Source organism: Hyaena hyaena, unplaced genomic scaffold, assembly GCF_003009895.1.
Source record: "Hyaena hyaena isolate Hyena2069 unplaced genomic scaffold, ASM300989v1 scaffold_29, whole genome shotgun sequence".
In the NCBI taxonomy this organism is placed as follows: Eukaryota; Metazoa; Chordata; class Mammalia; order Carnivora; family Hyaenidae; genus Hyaena; species Hyaena hyaena.
In genome coordinates this window covers 5,779,419-5,800,003 of record NW_024080661.1, presented here as the reverse complement: position 1 = coordinate 5,800,003, position 20,585 = coordinate 5,779,419, and the positions used below count along the sequence as shown (strand labels likewise).

At 40.6% G+C, this 20,585-nt stretch overlaps 1 protein-coding gene across 1 annotated transcript in view; it reads left to right on the top strand.

Annotated features, from left to right (window-relative positions):
• CA10 (carbonic anhydrase 10) overlaps nt 1–20,585 on the top strand; it is a 488,817-nt gene that overhangs the window by 64,057 nt on the left and 404,175 nt on the right. The window contains exon 3 of the mRNA XM_039227861.1: nt 19,891–19,965. Within this exon, the coding sequence (XP_039083792.1) occupies nt 19,891–19,965 (75 nt within the window). The remainder of the gene's footprint in view (nt 1–19,890; nt 19,966–20,585) is intronic.

Below are 20,585 nucleotides of genomic sequence, written 5' to 3'. Positions count from 1 at the left end.
TCTTGACTCTACTAGATTGCTTTCTTCATGACTTTTTTGGAGATTTTGTTTTTGGAAGTTATACATTTCTTTTGACAAGATATGGTGTACAAATAATGATTTTTTTCCCCACTTCTTTTCAATAGGTATGGTTATGGTTCCCAGTCCTCCTCTGTTGATTGTTCAGAGCTTCCAGACAATACAGCTAGTAAAGCCCGTGAGCTTTATTTAAATCCTACATCTGTCATTGAGTAGCTTATGACTTTGGATAAATTATATAATGTTTTTGAATTTTAATCTCCAGAACATTTTCTGTGTTGTAGATTTGTCTTGACTGAGTGAAGTGGTGTATGTGAAGTACCCAGAAGAGTGTGTGACGTCCTACAGTCACCGAGTGAATGGTAGCTTTTATTTCCTCATCATTATTTTAATCGTCCTTATTTTATTTCTGATTAGATTTGGAATGCCCATTGATTTAAGCTATTTCTCCCCTTTGACCTGAATAGCTCTGCTTCTAACATGTTTTTGAAAGAATTAAGCGCAGATGTGGTAAAGTTTTATTCACAGGAATGACTAGTTTTCTGAATAGTTCTGAGAGAATAGTCCGACGGGGAGAGGACAGCTTTGATGTAGGGACCATAGGTCGTGAGTGCTCATCTGAACCTGTGCCTTTACATGAGGCCTTTTTCTTTTTAATGTTTATTTGTTTATTTTGAGAGAGAGAAAGAGTGTGAGTGGGGGACGGGTAGAGGGAGAGGGAAAGAGAATCCCAAGCAGGCTCCATGTTCAGTACAGAGCCCCACATGGGGCTTGATCCCACAACTGCAAGGTCATGACCTGAGCAGAAATCAAGAGTCAGATGCTTAACCAACTGAGCCACCCAGGCCCCTACACGAGGCCTTTTTAAACATGGGCCAGCTGTTTGCTAGAGTCCTCTGCCCTCCCATCTGCCCCTTTTCTATTTCTTCAGTCTGGGTGACCTCTTATCTCTACTGTCATCTCAAATCCTGTTTCATCCCTTGGCATTTGATGAGCTTTTCTTTTTGTGTGTCTCTCTCTTTCTCTCTCTCTCTCTCAAGCCCTGAATCTCTCTTTTTATTATAGTCCTCTAAAGATAAATGTCATATTTTTCTTGTGACTCTTGAAAGGCAATAGGCATAGTGGTTAAGAGCACAGACGTAGGAGCCAGACTGCTTGAGTGTGTTAAGTCTCAGCTCTACCACTTACTATTAGACAGACCCTGGGCAAATTACTTAACGTCTTTAATTTTGGTATGAGGACACTCCCCTGTAAAATGGGAGAGAGAAAAGTTAGCAGTAAAGAGGATTTCTGTGATTTAATGAGTCAATAGACATGAAGTGCTTAAATAGTACCTAGTTTTAAAAGCTGTTTAAATGTTAGCTATTATCATGACTATTTCTTCTCTTGGCTGACTCTTGACTGCTAAGTCACCTTCCAGTACAACTCAAGCCCACAACCTAATGCCAGCCAGCCCTGACCCCTCGATGGCACCTTCAGGCATCTTCTGCACCCCCAGCCAGCGTCTCTCCATTTAGCAGCTACACATGCACACGCTAGTGACACAGAAGCTCAGCTAAGGTCAATATTGGTGTATTTCATGTGAGCATCTTCATTCCTCCAATCCAGTCTTTTCGACCTTGAAAATTAGAGCACAGCATTTGCTTCCGCAGCACACAGACTGTGTCTGTTTTACCTTTTGAAATTTATGGTTGTATGCCTCTGGATGTTCCAAAGGCAGCGGATTTGCAGAATCACGGAGCATTAACTAATGATGAAAGGGCATTTACTTCCTTTCTAAACAAAATATGGTCCCGGGAAATCTGGCCAGAATGATGGGAGCTTTCTATTGACTGAGCTCTTTAGAATCCTGAGTGTATATTTCCACTTTTGTGCTTGGTGACTTTTTTCCCTGAAAGCCAAGTGTGCTCTGACTCTAAGGAATGGCATCTGCCTCACTTGTATGATAAAGCCATATTTGTTTGTAAGCGTTCTCCTTTCTTTTCCTTTCTTGGTTTTGTTATTAAATGACTGCACGTAACATCCGTGACAGAGATAGATGCCCTCAGCATTTCCAGAAGTTTGAGAAAACCTCTTGTTTCAGGGGGGAGGAAGTCATTTTAAAGGACATTTGCCTTTGTTCCTTTAAAGATGAGCTTTTGGAAAGGATCTCAGAGAAAGCATAGTTGTCTCATTCCATTCATCATAATCTGTCTGTGATTTACAAGTGAGTAGACCTTGAGTCTGTTGCGTGGAGTTCTGAAGATGGATGATCACAAAACAAAGGAAACTTTCTCATCAAACTCTTCCTGCACTCGTTTTTCCCAGGCACAGAGTGTACGTTCTGGTTCAGGACCCGCTGCACAGGCCACACCAAGACCAAAATCTCACTACTGCAGATTTCTTGGGTGAAACAAGTGCATGTGCACTCAGAAAACCTTGGATTTGCTGACTGCCAAACTAATAATCCGGAATAACTGAGGCTGAATGTTCTGTTGGACTGACAAACGAGTCTTCCCTTTCACAAGTCATGGAAAATCCCTTTATACGAAGCTTAGAAGAGCAGCTGATGGATCACCAGAGGTCTTAAGTCACAATACCGGCTCCCTGCCATTCACTCTTCTGAAGGCCTTAACTCCTCTGGGCCTCAGTTTCTCCATCTGATAAGCAAGGGGACCAGAAAAACAAGATTTCCAAGCTCCCTTCCACATCTGTTATTGTCTGTCAAATCTTCATTCTTCTGAACAGCTTAGCCCATATATTTAGAAGAAAAATAAATTATAAGTAGAGACTTTGTTTATAAAATAATTATAATATATCACATTCACTCTCTTACACTGCAATTCATCTCAGTAACCATTCTCATTGTATAGAACAGGAAGGAAGAACTGGGGTTCATGTTGAATATTTGCTGATGGAGAAGGGCTTTCTCCCAGAGAAAGGGGAACCCTCCCCCCACTCAGCCCCATCACAACCCAGCCTTCAATACCTTCAATGAGCTTATTTCTTTAAAATCTCCTTCTTTCATCTAACATTTACATAAAAGGAAAAAGATCTGGGTCATCAGGTTGCCAGTAATTGGGTCATTTCTGTGGTCAGATAAAATTGGATCTTTTCTGTGGTTTTATTGATTTGTCAGGTAGCAAAGGGTAATGAGGAAAGTAGGAGAAAGAGGTATATGAGGGGAGGGAGAAGGTACACATTCCTGACATAGGTTGGACAGCATACACAAGACAAAATATTGGCCAGTAGGTGGATGATCTCACATGACTCCAGATGCCCTGTAGGCAGATTCTTCAAAACGGCTAACGCCACATATGGCAGAGACTATTATCTGGAGGGACAACCCTATGATTTATCATCTACATTGGGACATCTTTAAGAGCAAAAAAGGATCTTATTTATAATTATTTTGAGACAACAAGGGTAAATTGGGAATATCCTAGGCAAATTAAAAGTTATAGCCATCCTGGCTATATAGTCCCCCAACTGTATTTGCTTCCCTTCTTAGTTCATCTCAGGGAATGAGAAGCTTTCAAATTCTCCTTAGTATTCCTGAGGGACATGGAGGGTTCCACAAGACTTACCCTAGTTCTGTCCAGTCAAACACCATTATTTAGTCTACAACTAGACAACATCGCCCTAGCCCCCTTTACATTTAGGTGTATTCGGAAGACGAAGTTCTAGTCAAGTCAGAAGGAATGGGCATCATTTCCGAGCTTAAACCATGAAAACAGCTTCTGAGAACTACCCCATGCTCTTCTCCCTTCTGGCCTAATGTGCACACTGTGGTGGTTTGAATCCATGTGGTACAGATAGCAGAGATTCAAGGAAGAAGGAACCTGGGCCCTGCACTCAGTTTAGGATTTCACACATGTGAAAATTGGATTTGTGCTATGCTACTGAGGCTTTAGAGATTACCTGTCACATGGGGCACCTGGGTGGCTCAGTTGGTTAAGTGCCTAACTCTGGCTCATGTCATGATCTCTTAGTCTGCAAGTTCAAGCCCTGCATTGGGCTCTGTGCTGATAGCTCAGAGACTGGATCCTGCTCCCTCTCTCTGCCCCAACCACCTACTCATGATCTCTCTCTCTCTCTCTCTCTCTCTCTCTCTCAAAAATAAACAATAAAAAAATTTTAGAGATTACTGTTAGAGTAGATAAACTAACATTATCATCACTAGCATTATCTTAATTAATATACGGCATAAACGTTAGCCTCAGATATATTAAAAATGTCTCTTTCTCATTGAACCGTGAGCCTCTCCAAAATAAAAACTGAGCATACGTAGCAAATACAGATTACATTCTAATCATTTTTTGGATTGGATTGAATTGAATCATGTTGAATTGGATAGAAATGAAATAAATTGTACCTACACTGGTAGTAAAGTTCATGATAAAGCCTCCCTGCAGCTGTAGGTAACATGTAAGGTTTCAGGGAGAAGGTGGTCTTTGAGCTGATATTTGAAGAATTGATTTACTTTGGGTATGTAGAGGAGAAAATGATGTTACAGGGAAAATAAGGAGCATGAGCATTTGACACACATAAGCAAGAGCAGATAGTTCAGTCAGACTCAGACATAGGGGCAGTCAGTAAAAAACAAATGTCTAATTTGCTTCAGCTCAGAAATATTTATTGGGAACTGGAGGACAAACCTATGAAGAGATACATTAAGAAAGTAGTACATATGATGAAATAGAAGTATGTAATAAATACTATGAAAATACAGAGAAAAGATCCCCAAAGGACATTAGGATGAGTTTTAAAAAAAACAAATAAATTAACCACACCATGCAGGACATTGGAAACTTCACTAAGACACCTCGCCTCTATTGTGTAACCAGTGGGAGCCATTGAAGGGGTGTGGTGCTGATCCAATTCGGACATCGTTTTGTAAGTAGTTGGAGTCATTGAAGATTTTTGAAGGGTCAATGAAAGACAGGAGCAAAACATTGCTCTAGGAGGAGAAATCTTAATAGTGAGATAGGTGTGGGATAGCAGTGGGGAGGTAGAGATGGGGAAAAGTCTTATTATGAGGCAGTTGTAATTGCCCATATAAGTAATTATGGAGGTCCTGTGTTTAGGACTTGTGTCAGGGCACCATAAATGTGTAGGAAAGAATGAATTAGAGCTATAGCAGGAGTAGAATCAATTTCTTAATTCTTATAGGAAGTGGGTATGTATAGATTGAGATTAGTTTCAGCTGTGAGTGACAGAAAACACGAAATAAGATGGAGATTCCTTTCTTCTGAATGTAGTCAGTATAGGGATTCCAGCTTCTATCTTGTTACTGGAAATGAGGCTTTTGTTTCATGGTTCAGGAGGGAAGCTTGAGGTCTTGCCATCCAATGCAAACTCCAGCCTGCTGGAAGGGGTGAGAAGAGACCTCGCATTTCCCTTTAACACTTCCTGGATGTCCTACACACTAAGATCTCATTGGCCAGAACTTAGTCACATATCCCTAGCTACAAGGGAGGAAGGGAAATGTCTTTATTCCCAGAAGCCATGTGCCTTTCTAAAAACCAGGACTTCTCTTGCATAAGGAGAAAAAGTAAATGGATATTGGGACAATATTTATCTTGTGTTTGCCAGAGCAGCAAAACACAACTACTGTGATCACGAGGTTCTGAAAAAATGCAGTACACTCTTAAGTGAGCCACTGAAAAGGTTGGGTGAAACCCAGAATAAAACATGCAGGAGAGGAATAGAAGTTTTTGAGTTCTGTCACTGAAATTGTAGCTGCAGTAGGTAGAATAATCAAGTCTTCCCAGTTACAGCTGGGAATTTCAGACTTAACTTTAGTCTCTGTTATTTAAATAATGAAACTCTAGGGGCTGTCTGACTCTGTTTCAGCCCAGGTCATGATCTCAAGGTTTGTGAGTTCCTTTGAGCCCTGCATCAGGATTCTGCTTGGGATTCTCTCCTCTCTCTGCCCCCACGCCTCCTCCCCCCACTCATGCACTCTCGCGCTCGCTCTCTCCCTCTCAAAATAAATAAACAAACTTAAATAATGAAACTCTAGTTTAGCTGGTCTGGACAGTGTAGATATGCTCCTAACTGCTCCTCCTTCCCCCCACTTACAAAGTATGTGACTGTCCCTGTTATGTATGGCACAGTCAGCAAACACGCAGTGAATCAGAACCAGAAAAGAAGCAAAAAAGAAGGAAAAGAAGCACAAAAAGATGTTGAGCTGCTGATATGTGAGAAAAATTAATAAAACCATTCCAGCCTTTTCCTCAGGTTTGGTCCTGACCTTCTGTCCCACCCTGGCTAATTGATCACAGAGGGTCATTTTGTCTGCTTTCCCTGAAGCCCATTGGCCCTGGGGCTTGGCTAGGCTGTGTCCCATGAATAGCATAGGCTCCAGCTTGAGTTCCCAGAACTGGTGTTTTCCAGCTTCAGGTCTTCCAGCCCTGTTTCCACAGGCTCCTTGCTGACTGTGCTTTGACTTGCAAATGTTCTAAGTGTCCTCAGGGGCTCTCGAGCTCTCCCTCAGTCTACCAGGGCTGGCTTTTTCTTTCCAGGAGTTAGCTCAGAATTTAGAGAATGGAGAATGCAGATCAATGCTTCTTTAGGCTATGATTCTTTTTTCTTTTAGTTTCAAGGGAAATTATGCCATAGCCTCTGATTCCTTTTCCCAAGTATTTTCTACCTTTTTCCTTTTGCTAGATTCTCATTCTGCCCCTGGTTGCACTCCTCTCCCCACCAATAGCACTGACGCTAACATCAAACAATAAAAGTATTAGGTGCTATTTATTCAGCATAAAGTATTATCTTAAATACATTCCCAATGTTCAGATAATGTTGTGTGTTGTGTGTGTGTGTGTGTGTATTTGTGCATGTGTGTGTTTTAGCTGCACATTTAAAAGTGAAATAGTTTGCACAGACCAACACAAATTTTAGTAATAAATTTGGGATTCAATTCCAGGATGCTGCACATTTTCCGTTATTTCATACTGTTTCTCAAAAGACAACCAAGTCTGCTTGTTTCTTTTCATTTGACTTAACCTTGCTGAATTCAAGTTTTATAGAGAGATGAGGAAGTTTTAGTCTCAGTCAGAGCTACTAGTTTTGATTGAAAGTTTTGTATGAAAAGAGATCGATCCCACAACTGACTAACTCATTGATTTTAGGAATTACCAAATGTTTATCAACTGCAGTTTACAAATTGTTTCACTGCATGGGTGCCTGGGTGGCTCAGTTGGTTAAGCTTCTGACTTTGGCTCAGGTCGTGATCTTACAGTTCCTGGGTTTGAGCCCCGTGTCAGGCTCTGTGCTACAAGCTCAGAGCCTGGAGCCTGCTTTAGATTCTATGTCTCCCTCTCTCTCTCTGCCTCACCCCTGTTCTCACTGTTTCTCTCACTCTATCTCAAAAAGAAACATTAAAAAAATAAAATAAAAATTGTTTCACTGTATCAATACCCTTTTAGTGCTCTGAATGCAACATACACACATTCACCTTCTACTGATGGGGGGCAGAGAGCGCAGGGTAGATCTGGGGGTTGACTTGAACATTTTGGGTCCGAGGTTTCCTCCAACTGTTTTAAAACATGAAAAGGGCCTACTACCAAATTGATCTATGATATTTATAGAAAATACATCTATACCTGATTCCAAGATGATAAATAATAGTAAAAAAAAAATTGAATACAAAATGTGCCCTGATGTTAATGAAATGTTCATAACATGAATTTCTGATGGAAGAGAAACATTTTTTTAGACAGAGTTACAGTGCTTCTTGATAGTTGCCTATTTGTCAGAGGTCAAATTTGCTTTTCAGTTAGATTAGCATTATTCTGTCATTATTTATCTGTCTTGAAGTTACCCCAGTATTTCCCTTCAAAAATAATCACTTACATTACCACGGTGTAATGTAAGTGATTATTTTTGGCCATTGTCGAGAGTGCTGCAATGAACATTGGGGTACATGTGCCCCTATGCGTCAGCACTCCTGTGTCCCTTGGGTAAATTCCTAGCAGTGCTATTGCTGGGTCATAGGTGAGTTCTATTGTTAGTTTTTTGATTATCCTCCATACTGTTTTCCAGAGGGGCTTTACCAGTTTACATTCCCACCAACTGTGTAGGAGGGTGCCTGTTTCTCCACATCCTCGCCAGCATCTAGAGTCCTCTGATTTGCTCATTTTAGCCACTCTGACCGGCGTGAGGGGATATCTCAGTGTGGTTTTGATTTGTATTTCCCAGATGAGGAGGAGGGAGTCTGAGCATCGTTTCATGTGTCTGTTGGCCATCTGGGTGTCCTCTTTGGAGAAGTGTCTGTTCATGTCTTCTGCCCATTTCTTCACTGGATTATTTGTTTTTCAGGTGTGGAGTTTCATGAGTTCCTTATAGATTTTGGATACTAGCCCTTTATCTGGTATGTCATTTGCAACTCTTTTCCCATTCCGTCGGTTGCCTATTAGTTTTATGGATTGTTTCCTTTGCCATTCAGAAGCTTTTAATCTTGATGAGGACCCAATAGTTCATTTTTGCTCTTGATTCCCTTGCCTTTGGGGATGTGTCAAGTAAGAAATTGCTACAGTTGAGGTCAAGGAGGTTGTTTCCTGCTTTCTCTTCTAGGATTTTGATGGTTTCCTGTCTCATATTCAGGTAGGTCCTTTCTCCATTTTGAGTTTATTTTTGTGCATGGTGTGAGAAAATGATCTAGTTTCATTCTTCTGCATGTTGCTGTCCAGTTCTCCCAGCACCATCTGTTAAAGAGGCTGTCTTTTTTCCATTGGATACTCTTCCCTGCTTTGTCAAAGATTAGTTGGCTGTACATTTTTGGGTCCAATTCTGAAATCTCTATTCCATTGGTCTATGTGTCTGTTTTTGTGCCAGTACCATACTGTCTTGATGATGACAGCTTTGTAGTAGAGGCTAAAGTCTGGGATGGTGATGCCTCCCGTTTTGGTTTTATTTTTCAGTATTACTTTGGCTATTCGGGGTCTTTTGTGGTTCCATACAAATTTTAGGATAGTTTGTTCTAGTTTTGAGAAGTATGCTGGTGCAATTTTGATTGTGATTGCATTGAACGTGTAGATTGCTTTGGGTAGTAATGACATTTTAACTATATTTTTCCAATCCATGAGCATGGAATGTTTTTCCATTTCTTTGTGTCATCTTCAATTTCCTTCAGAAGTTTTCTATAGTTTTCATCATACAGATCTCTTATATCCTTGGTTAGGTTTATTCCTAGGTATTTTATGGTTTTTTTGTGCAATTGTGAATGGGATCAGTTTCTTGATTTCTCTTTCTGTTGCTTCATTGTTGGTGTATAAAAATGCAACAGATTTCTGCACGTTGATTTTGTATCCTGCAACTTTGCTGAATTCATGCCCTCAGCTAACATCATCCTCAACAGGGAAAAACTGAGAGCTTTCCCTCTGAGATCAGGAACTCGACAGGGATGTCCACTCTCACCACTGTTGTTTAACATAGTGCTGGAAGTCCTAGCATCAGCCATCAGACAACAAAAGAAAATAAAAGGCATCAGAGCTGGCAAAGAAGTCAAACTTTCCCTTTTCGCAGATGATATGATACTCTACATATGCTTTGTCTTTTGACCTTGATTTTGGCATGCTGCACTTGAATGTTAAGATTCTGAAAGAGGGGAAGCAGTGGAAACTCTGTCTTAACTGCAATATTCAAATAACCAGATAGCCAACAGGAAGGGAATAATGGGGAAATGATGGCATATCTACTAAAAAGACTATCAAAAAAGACATTAAAAATAAGAAGAAAACAACTCAGGAAGTGATGTTTGGTGAAGGAAGCAGCAAACGAATTTATAGCTACAGTCTTACATAGATTAGAGATCTTTTCATCCCTTTTCTTTTGTGTGCTACTGTTGTTATTATTTAAGTGACATGGTACTTAAGTTCTAATGACTCTTTAGCGTTAAACTTACTTTAGGGAAAAACTGGCAAGGATTCTGAAGGGTGGATAGTCCTAGAAAACTTGTGAATAGCATTTCTAAGTGGAGCTTCATATGTCTCTCTCTCCCCTTCCTAGGTTTGTTAAACAAATATTTATTAATCAGCATGCCCAGGGCACCTATTACATGTGTTGCGTTATAGTAGACGAGGCGTAAGATTTACCCTTGAGATGGTTTTAATTTAGTTAGGGATACAGGGCCGTAGGAAGATAAAAATTAAAAGTCTATGAGAAAATTGCTGGAGCCATGAGAAGACTAAGGAGACATGACAGCTAAATGGAATGTGGGATCCAGATGGGATCCTGGAACAGGGAAAGGACTTCAGGTTAGACATATAGGACATCTGAGTAACGCATGGACATTAGTTACTAATAACGGATCGATACTGGTTCATTAATTGTGACAAAGATACTGATGAAGGATAGAGATAATAAAGGAGATTGCATGTGAGTTTATGTGGGAAGTGTTTATCTTTGTAATTTTTCTGTGAAATTAAAACTGTTCTAAAATTTATTTATATCTACATCTGTCTGTCTATCTACCTATTTATCTAATAAGAGAAAGTAACAAAGAAACAAGGAATAGCACCAGACTAATCTTTTTTTCTCCTGTTTCTTTGTTTGTCTCTACCTTTAGTGGCCTGTCCCTCTCAATCTTATCTCAGATCTTCCTCCTCAGTTCAACCTCTAAATATTGAACATTCCAGTGCTCTATTCTCTGTCCCTTTTGGTCTCTCTCTTTACATTTTCACATTTCTCCTTGGTGACCTCTTCTAAATTCAGTGTTTTAAATATCATTTATATGTCAAAGAGTCATAAATATATATCCCATTTTGACTCTTCAGAATTCATTTTATATCCAGCCACCTACTTGACACCTCTGGGTAAATGCTCACTCACCATCTCAAGTGGAACTGCATTTTTTTTAAGTTTACTTATTTTGAGAGAGAGAGGGAGAGAGGGAGAGGGAGAGGGAGAGAGAGAGAGAGAGAGAGAGAGAGAGAGAGAGAGAATGAATAAGTGGGGGAAGGGCTAAGAGAGAGAGGGGGAGAGAGGATCCCAGGCAGGATCTGTGCTGTTAACACAGAGCCTGATGTGGGTCTTGAACTCATGAACTGTGAGATGGTGAACTGAGCTAAAATCAAGAGTTAGACACTTCACTGACTGAGCCACCCAGGTGCCCCTCAAATGGAACTCTCAACTTTCCTTCCCACTATGAAGATACTCCTCCCCCAAACTCCTTTGTCATCTCAATAATTGTCAACATCAAATCACTCAGGTCAAAAAAGATAGGAGCTCTCCAGGCACCTGGGTGGCTCAGTCAGTTAAATGTCTGACTTTGGCTCAGTTCATGATCTCATGATTTGTGAGTTCAAGCCCTGTGTTGGGCTCTGTGCTGACAGCTCAGAACCTGGAGTCTGGTTTGGATTCTGTCTCTCTCTCTCCCTCCCCTGCTCATGCTCTGTCTCTCTCTCTCAAAAATAAACATTAAAAAAACTTTTTTTAAAAGGTAGGAGCTCTCTTCGTTCTGTGGTCTTTAACTTCCCTCATTCTTTCCATCAGTCTGTTCTCTTCACTCTTCCTTTAAATCATATGGTGTCCATCCACTTCTGTTTTCACCAACATGATCACAGTTCATGCCACCGCCATCTTCTGGAGCATAACCTAAATCATCAGCCTCATCTTAAATCTCTCTCTCTATGCAGCTACTGTGTTTCACCCGCAATGGCTACTTTTCTGTTTCTTGAAAGCTCCTTCTGCCTTCTTAAGGCCTTTGAATCCACTTGAAATACTAATGCTATTGATCTTCAGGAGGCCATATCTTTTTGGTTATTTAAATCTCAGATTAAGTATAATAATCTTAAAGGCCATTAATTGTCATGCAATCTAAAGTGCCCTTCCAGTGACTGTCTATCTTGTCCTAATCTTTGATTATACTACACAATATTTTCTGTACATAATGTTCTGCTTACAGTTTAATTCAGTTGCTTGTGTTTTTGTTTGTTTGTTTGTTTTCCTGTCCCCCTCCAATAGAATAAAAGTGATTGGATGTTGGATGCTTAGAACACTGCCTCACAATCAGAGGTACTCAATGACGTTTGTTGAAATAATGAAAATGACAAATGAGAAATAGACACTAACATTCTGGAATTCAGGGAAGTAAGGGATCACAGTGGAACTAAAACGATCAGGAAAAATTTCTTGAAAGGACGACAAATTGGTGAGGCTGTGAGAATCAAGTAAGCCTAGTCAAGAAGAAGTATATAAAGAGAGAATTCCAGGGAGTAAAACAAAAAGGCAAAAGCAAAGGTGTGGGAAGAGTAATAAACAGGAATACCTGGGGACAGCAGGTAGAGCAGAAATTTTGTAAAGATTATGAGAAATGAGATCAGACTGGGTGGTAAATCCAAATGGCAGAGATTCTAGAATATCAGTTAGAGGGGCTAAGAATCACCCATGTTAGGGACTTTTCTTCATGTTGATTTTGTTAAATGTTTATTTATTTACTTTGAGAGAGAGAGAGAGAGTATATGCACACACAAGCAGGGGAAGGACAGAGAGAGAGAGGGAGAGAATCCCAGGCAGGCTCCATGCTGTCAGCACAGAGCCTGGTGCAGGTCTTGATCTCATGATAATGACCTGAGCTGAAATCAAGAGTTCGACACTTAACCGACTGAGCCGCCCAGGTGCCCTCCTTTTGTTGATTTTTGACTCTAGCTATATTTGAACCTCTTTGCATTCTGAGTCTTTTAGGTGAGAGTAATACAGTCTGTTCTACCACCAGGTTATTTTTCTTACTCTCCCAATGCACATTCAGTGTTGATGTCAGCTTGCTTGAGTCTGGCTGAATGTGCAAGGTGATTCTGGCTTATATACGATTTCTGTGCTTAGAACAGTCAGTTTGTGGCTCAGTTAGCTAGTGCGATGCTTGGTCCGATTCTTCTGTCTAGTTTTTATGGTAAATGGGGGTCATGTTGGGTAGGGGGATAGAGATGAATCTCACCCTTGTCTCACAACTTAAAAAATGTAAAGCACGGCACAGATGTAAACCCTCTTAGGTAAGGTGTCATCCCCACCCCCACCATACTTTTAAATGAAACACATTGAGCCCAATAAAAGGGTTTGCCATGGCTTTGATTTCCCTAGGCAGAGTGTCAGCTCCTGGTGCTCTTCCATCTGTCAAGCGAGTATGGGCCTGTCAACCAACTTGAAAACGCTTCTGTCAATGTTCCCATTGCCACAAATACAGGCATCACACCAGTAAGTCTTTGGGTATAAACTAAAATCTCCCAAGGACTGTTTGAGCTGTACCACAATTTTGTATATAATGTTCCACTTTACACAGCATTTTCATGCATTCATCCGGCTTTATGGGGCACCTGTTACTGACCAAGTTTTGCATAAATAATGGGATTTCAAGAGAAGACATGTTTTCTGGCCTCAAGAAAGTTACAGTTTACTGTGAAAGAATGACACGGAGACAGATAAGTGTGGAGCACTGTCTCAATGCTCACATGTAGGATAACATAATGTCAAAGGTGCGTGGAGGAGGGAGAGACCTAAAACATGTATAAAACTCAAGCACTTTGGGAAGAGCATTATCTCTGGCAGGTCCAATGGGAGCCAGGCAGTGTACCAGGATGGCTGTTTCCATTTCCTCTGGTGCTCCATGCTCTTCTCTGTTCCTGCTTCCCATGTAGGGGACAGACTTGACCATTTAAGGGAAAAATAGTGATTGTCTTGAGGATAGGGAGTGTGATATTTTGCATCCTGCATCCAGTGATAGCACTTTTTTTTTTTCACCTTCTACCATCTGGTGTTCTATTGATCCAATAGGCTTATGTTGCCTCCTAGGCCGAGAAAAGGAGTTTTCTAAGGAAATTACTCTTCAGGGCTCCTCATAACCCATTAAAACTAAGTAACACAGGGGTACTAGACTCTGCCTCTCCCTTATGTTTGATTCCGTCTCCCCTTGTCATAGACCACCTGGCACAGATAACATTTTACTGACCAAGGGGTTGGAAGTATACTTTTTGCAATGTGCATGCTTACAGTTAGGTGCGTGTTGACTGGAGTTTTATCAAGCAGTTGCCCTCTCCAGCTTTGTGAGGGCTCCTCCCTTTGTGAGCACTCTTCTGTTCCATCTTGTACGTTTCCTTCCCCACCACACCAGGACACTCTGAATTGTTGCTCTTGAGTTTTCTTTTCCATTAGGTCAAGGGGCCACTATAATTTCCATATGGAGATGGTCCAAGGTTGTGTTTTCTCTGAACCTAAGGTGGTGATAGGAATTGAAAATAGAAGAGAGTTGCAAAAGTTCATCTCAAAATGATGTGAGACAGTTGACACGTGAAAACATAATTACTTTACCTATGGAGACAGATGAGAATCCCAAGAGTCATCCAGAAACATGCTTTATAGATGTATGGGAGGGTAAGAAGGGTTTTAGAAATCAGTCTGTTCCTTAATGACTGAAAAACCCAGCAGGAGGGTGTGGGCAGTGTTTATATGAGGCCGCTACAACTTCGATGGTTCAACCCAATGGAAATGGACTTGGGGAGGGGGCATAGTGAGTTTTATGTAGACTCTGGTGATCAGTTTCAGGGAGTCTGGGAAAGATTTAGGATTATACCTGCATTCTACAGCGCTTATTGATCAGATGCCATTGACTTGTAATTAGAAACTCACCTCTTTCCAAATTCTTTCTAATTTTCCTTTTAAAGTAGCTCGCTTCTAAAGCATTCAATCAGGGAAGCAGAACTAGATGACAAAAAAATGGTTCCTAGCTCTAAGACAGGAATCAGTGCAGTGCTGCCTGCTGTAGACTAAATCCAGCCCTTATGCTGTGTTTGTAAATACCATTTTATTGGCACACAGCCACAGCCACTCATTTATATATAGTATATGGTTGCTTTTATGCTACAGTGGCACAGTGGAGTAGTGGGGACAGGGACAGAATGGCCTTCAGAGCCTCTAATATTTATTATCTGGCCATTTACAGAAAAAGTTTGCTGACTCTTGGTCTAAGACACAATATACTTTTTTTTTTAATTTATTTTTAGTGGCGTCCCTCCTCTGTTCGTCAATTTCCTCAAATGCCCAGAAGGAGATTGGAGCAATGAATTCTGTATCTCTTTCCAGATCCCGAGATTCTGAGTTTTCTTTTGAAACTCACAAGTTCTCAAACTGCCACAATGAAAAAAGGAGAATAACATTGAAATATGTTTTTCTTACTATCAAGAGAGGGTCCCTTGCTATGTATATCTCCTCATCTGGAAGCGATGACAGCTTTTACTGTCAACACAATTTTTTTGATTAGACACCTGGATTTTTCCCAGGGGCTGGTTGCACATTAGGTAAAGAAATCCCATCCACCGGCAAAGCACTGCAGCAGCTAAGGCTTTTTTCTGCTCACGTTTGCTCTGAGGAGTTCTCAACTGGCTCTCCCCTTACTGGGTATCAGATGTAGACAACAAGATGATGATGGAAGATCTGGTTGGGAAGATTTAAAACAGAAAGCCAGTGTTTCTCCTGGCACTCCATTGCAAACAAGCCGCTCACGGTTACTGTTGGGGGGTTTTAAATGACGTGTCCTTACAATGCGTTACCCTGTCTTCCCACATTGCCTAACAGTATGAGGCCAGACTGGGCATACAAGGGCATTTGAAAACACATTCCTTTTCTCCAAACCTAGGCTGCAGGTATCATATTTTGTAATTGATGGACGGCAAGTGTGCTCAGCTCAAGCTGATGGATTTTTGCAGGGTGAGCTTGGATCCTTCACAAGCATGTCAAAGAAAACAAACGGAATCTCTGCAGTTCTATCATTATAACAGACTTCATTCAGATGATCTGATTGTCTTGCCGCCTGGTAAAGTCTTACATAATTTCACTTCTGAATGGATGGGTCTGAAGGAGCAATGACTCGATGTGAAGGGAGAGCAAGTCTTTTTGTAGTCTTCTGAATGGGACAGAAGCTTTCGGTGATATTTCTGTAAGTTGCAGTACTCTTAATTATCCAAAGACTTTGTTTTCTTCTACCTTTTAAATCACATCTCTTAAATCAGTGCTTTGGTCAGACTGATGGGTCTTTCTTATAATGGCCTGTGGGGGGTGAAGTGCACAGAGAGGAAAGAGAGAGCGAGAGAGAGAATATGAATGTATCTGAAAATCTGAAAACTTAGTCAACTATTTTACTAAGGATTGTATTGGAATTAGCTTTCCTTTTTTTGTCATCTTAAGAGTAAACATCTAACATCTTTGCTTTTTCTTTCTCACTCACTGGAAATGATAGTTTCTTGAGAATATGGTCAACTGGCAGGGAAAAGAAAAAAAATACTTGAATATACAATGTATACATATATACAGTATGCAATGTGGTGGTATGTGGACTTGGCACTACAATTCAGATGTAGGGAGATGTGTCTTTTATCTATTTAGAGGAAACAGTATCCTCTGATTAGTATTCAATGTGATGTTTTATCCTCATTCATTTAGCATATATAAATAGTGCTATAAAACATCCCATTAGGTCAGTGACTATCAAGAAGAACATCGTTAGATTGTTTTAAAGAAAGATACTGCATTTAGCACCAACTGGGGCAGGGTGGGCAGAGAATACGCTCTGTAATATATTTGACAGTTTCAAACAGCGATAGATACATTGTCCAGTGTCCCAGCAAGACATTCAAGTGAGTGGAAAACTTTTATTTATCTGACTTTACAAACTCCATGTTGCCTATGAACACAGAGTATCTCTTTCATAGTTTTAGTATACCCTATTCTTCAGCAAATGCAAATACTCTGTATATCAAGGGAAGATAACACTTTATTTCATTCTGAACTTTACCAACAGTTGTTCAGTATTTTAGAAAATCACACCACTGAGAGCAATGCCACTTGCAGATTTTGATCTTTGGAATACAGTACAACCATATTACTTGTACCTGTTTCAATCAAACATCCGACTTCTTTGTTCTTCTGATACATAATCACCAAGTATTTACAAATTGAAACATATCATTTTTTATTACAGATTATGCATGAATCCTTCATATTACAGTTAAAGCATTACACTGATTATGTTGGTTTTTGAAATTATGTGTGTAAATTAACAACCAGCAAACTTTCTGTGAAGAGTCATATAGGAGATATTTTAAGTTGTGCAGGCCAGTTGGTTTCTGTCACAATTATTTAACTCTGCTTTTATAGTGAGAAAGCAGCCATAGGCAATATGTAAATAGGTGGGCATGGCTGTGTTTCAATAAAACATTATTTATAGACACTGAAATTTCCATTTAATATAATATTTACATGTCACAAGACATCCTTTTTTGATTTTCTTAACTATTAAAAATGCAAAACCATTCTTACCTCTTGACTGGTACAAAAACAGTCAGTGGCCATCTTTGGTTAGTAGATGATCATTTGCCAGTCTCTGTTCTAATGCTTCAATCAGGCTCAAGCATACACAAATCTGTATTATTTTGAATTACATTGATTTATCCTTTGCATTATAGCTAAAGCACCATGTTAATTTTTTGAAATGGATGTGTGTAAGTACTATCAACAAAGGTTTTTGTAAAACAACTTGGTAAATATATTTAATGTAAAACAGAAAGTTTTGAGTGGTGAGATCTTTACTTATAGTGATGAAATATATACAAGAGACTGTAGTTTCCCAACAACTACCTCTGAGAATAAAGAAAGAAGGCCAGTTGAAAGAAGGAAGGAAGGAAGGAAGGAAGGAAGAAAACTATGTTTATGGTTAAAATTGTTCAAGACAGGCAACAATCCTGATTGGATAAAATTTGGTGACTCTTGATAAAACTCAGAAATTCTTGTCTTTGATAAGGAAAATCAATCCTGGCTTATCTGTAATGCAAGGATTACATTACATCTGTTAGGGATGTTTGCAGTTCAATACTTTTGGGCTTTCAGATATGTGTATTTCTTCCAGGCTTGGGAACTTGGGACATGCTTCATGTCCAGCAGAGCTGGGCTGGGGTTTAGTGAAATATCACAGTTGTTTTTCTTTTCTTTTTTCTCTTTCTTTCTTTTCTTTTCTTTTTTTTTTTTTTTTGGCAGAATGTACTGCCTATGCGTTTTAGTTAGTTATCATCAAGGGGAGCATTATAAAATGTTTGTTTCAAAAATTAGCCCCGGGGTGTTAGTACATTAGGTGAATCTGATCTCACAGATTTCTAAGCCTTTGGCATTCCCCTCTTCTCCTACAATGACCCTCCAGTGAGCTGGGAAGGAGGATGAGAGTGGATCATGCAATGTCAGGACTCCGAGGAAGCATCAGAATTGTGCAGAGCCTGAGAAATGTCCTTTGTCCACCTACTTGGTAAACTTTCCAAGCATATAAGTCTTGATCTCGTTTCTCAGCTTGGGAAACTGAGAAACTTGGGTTTCTCAGACGTAAAGATTTCCTAGACTTCAGACCTCTTTGTTGTTCCCTACTGTCACAGATACCCGGAGTCTCTATTAACTCTGTTGTCCTTAGCTGGACAAATCTGTTGCAGCCTCTGTTTGAGGCCACTTCTCCCTTGCCTACTGCCCCAGGACAGATGTACTGGCTTTCAACTCCCCTGCCTTTAGGATCTTTCTCCAGGGCTGTGGGAACATACAAGCTCTATCCATTCTATGTGGAAATGGGGTACTAGTAACCCGGGTACTTTGATGCATCCCAAGCCATAGATTTGTACTGGTGATACCTTTCCAGGGCCTTCAATAGGTTCTTTGTCCCTGTTCCATTTCTTTCCGAAGACCCCAAACCACATTGTCAACTCCAGAAGGAGTGGGTTTCTCTCTCACTCATCCTGGGTCATAAACCCTTCATCACAGAGCTGCGACCCTTGGGGGCCTTAACGTCATAGGCAGAAAAAGTATCTTTTCTCTACTATGGGAAGACACTTGGATCTAGGCAATTGGAGCTTATATGGAAGATGAAGTTTAATTTGACAAATCCTTTCTTTACACAAAGCTGTGCTTGCAGACACATTGTCTTGTGTCATTCTCTCTAACCCAGAATGATAAGTCTGAAGGAGACTGAAAGAAAGAATAAGATTTAAAGGAAGAAAATGAAAGTCAAGGTTTAACATTTCTATTTACTTGCTGAATTACAAATATGGTTGAAATGACCTTATTTTTTCCAATATGAGAAGCAGCTGAAATATGAATGCTGTTCAGTAGTAAAGGGATCCACACTCTGTATTTATCTGCACTTTGGGGTTTACCCCCACATGTAATAGAATTGCCCTAATTCACCCACCATCTGTCATAAAGGTCAAAGACTATCCTGAGGTCATGTCAGCATGAGCTCATAGATCCCTATGCTCTGTCCCAATTGCTTGGGCTTTCCATTTTTTCTCTCCATCGTGTCAAAGACTCTCACCGTGATCATTTATATTTTTCTTTTCATTTTCGTGGGACCTGAGGAAAGCTGGCCAATTGCACCCTTCCCTCTTCTAGCCTACAAATGCCCTATCCCCTCTCTGTTCCTAAGGGGTTTGCGCACATGGAGAGTTCTTGCCTGGCTTGTGGATGGGATCAGCCTCAGTCCTAGTGCTGTGTGTGTGTGTGTGTGTGTGTGTGTGTGTGTGCATGTGCACATGTGGGTGTGTGCATAGGGGCAGGTGTGGAAAAGAGGTGATTCAGAGGTACAGACAAGTGACAGGGGAATTCAAATAGGCTTAAATACATAATTACTGTCTATTTCTCCTCAATAGACATCTCCTGAGTGCTTTGTATAAAAAATGCAGTGACAGTATATTTACAGGTTAAGAATCTATTTTTTTAAAAAAAGAGGAGAGGGAGGGATGCTGCCACAGTTTGTAGGATGTCTTGTGGGTAGAAAAGGATTACTGTATGTGTGTTCACCCTTCTTACATGGCTAGGACCCAGGGGTTGTCTGCTATTCATTTAGTCTCTCTTCCTTTCTTTCCCTTTTAGCTCAACAGAATTCACCAAAAATCCATGAAGGCTGGTGGGCGTACAAGGAGGTGGTGCAGGGAAGCTTTGTTCCAGGTAAAGACACGTTTATTTTTATTGTTTTATTTTTAAGAAAAGAATCTGAATGAAATAGAATATTATTTCCAGAATTTTGCATTTGCTGCGCAGCAGGAAAGGTATCGCAAGAAGCAACCACATCTCTCTGACACATCCGGGGAAGGTGTGTTCAAGATTGGCTGTTTAGCCAAGACTACCTTTTTCCATTGGAGCCTACCCGCCAAAGCCTTTCTCTCAGCAGGAGGCTCTTTCCCTTGGCAGTGGAGGACAGAGGGTTGAGGCTCTGTCCACTCGAGTCTGGTTAAGCGAGAAAGAGCCATCTTTTAACATTAATGAAACGGGAAGGCTGGAAAGGCTGACCATGACAGTGCGGCTTCCTGGGATGCATGCTGTCACTGATGTTACTTCAGTAGCATCTGTGGTCAGGACTTAGCAGACCGGGCCAAGCACGGGCTAAAAATAACAGGTGGAGTGGATGCCGTCAGCACTGGGGGGGAGAAGTGAAGACAAGGTAGAGTCAAAAACTAAAGCCATGGCTTTAGTTTCGAAGGAAGGTGGAGGTGTGTCTTCCCCACCACTCTCACCTCATCCTTCTGACTCCATGAAACCCCTCCGAGTGAAACCCCTCTGAGCATCAC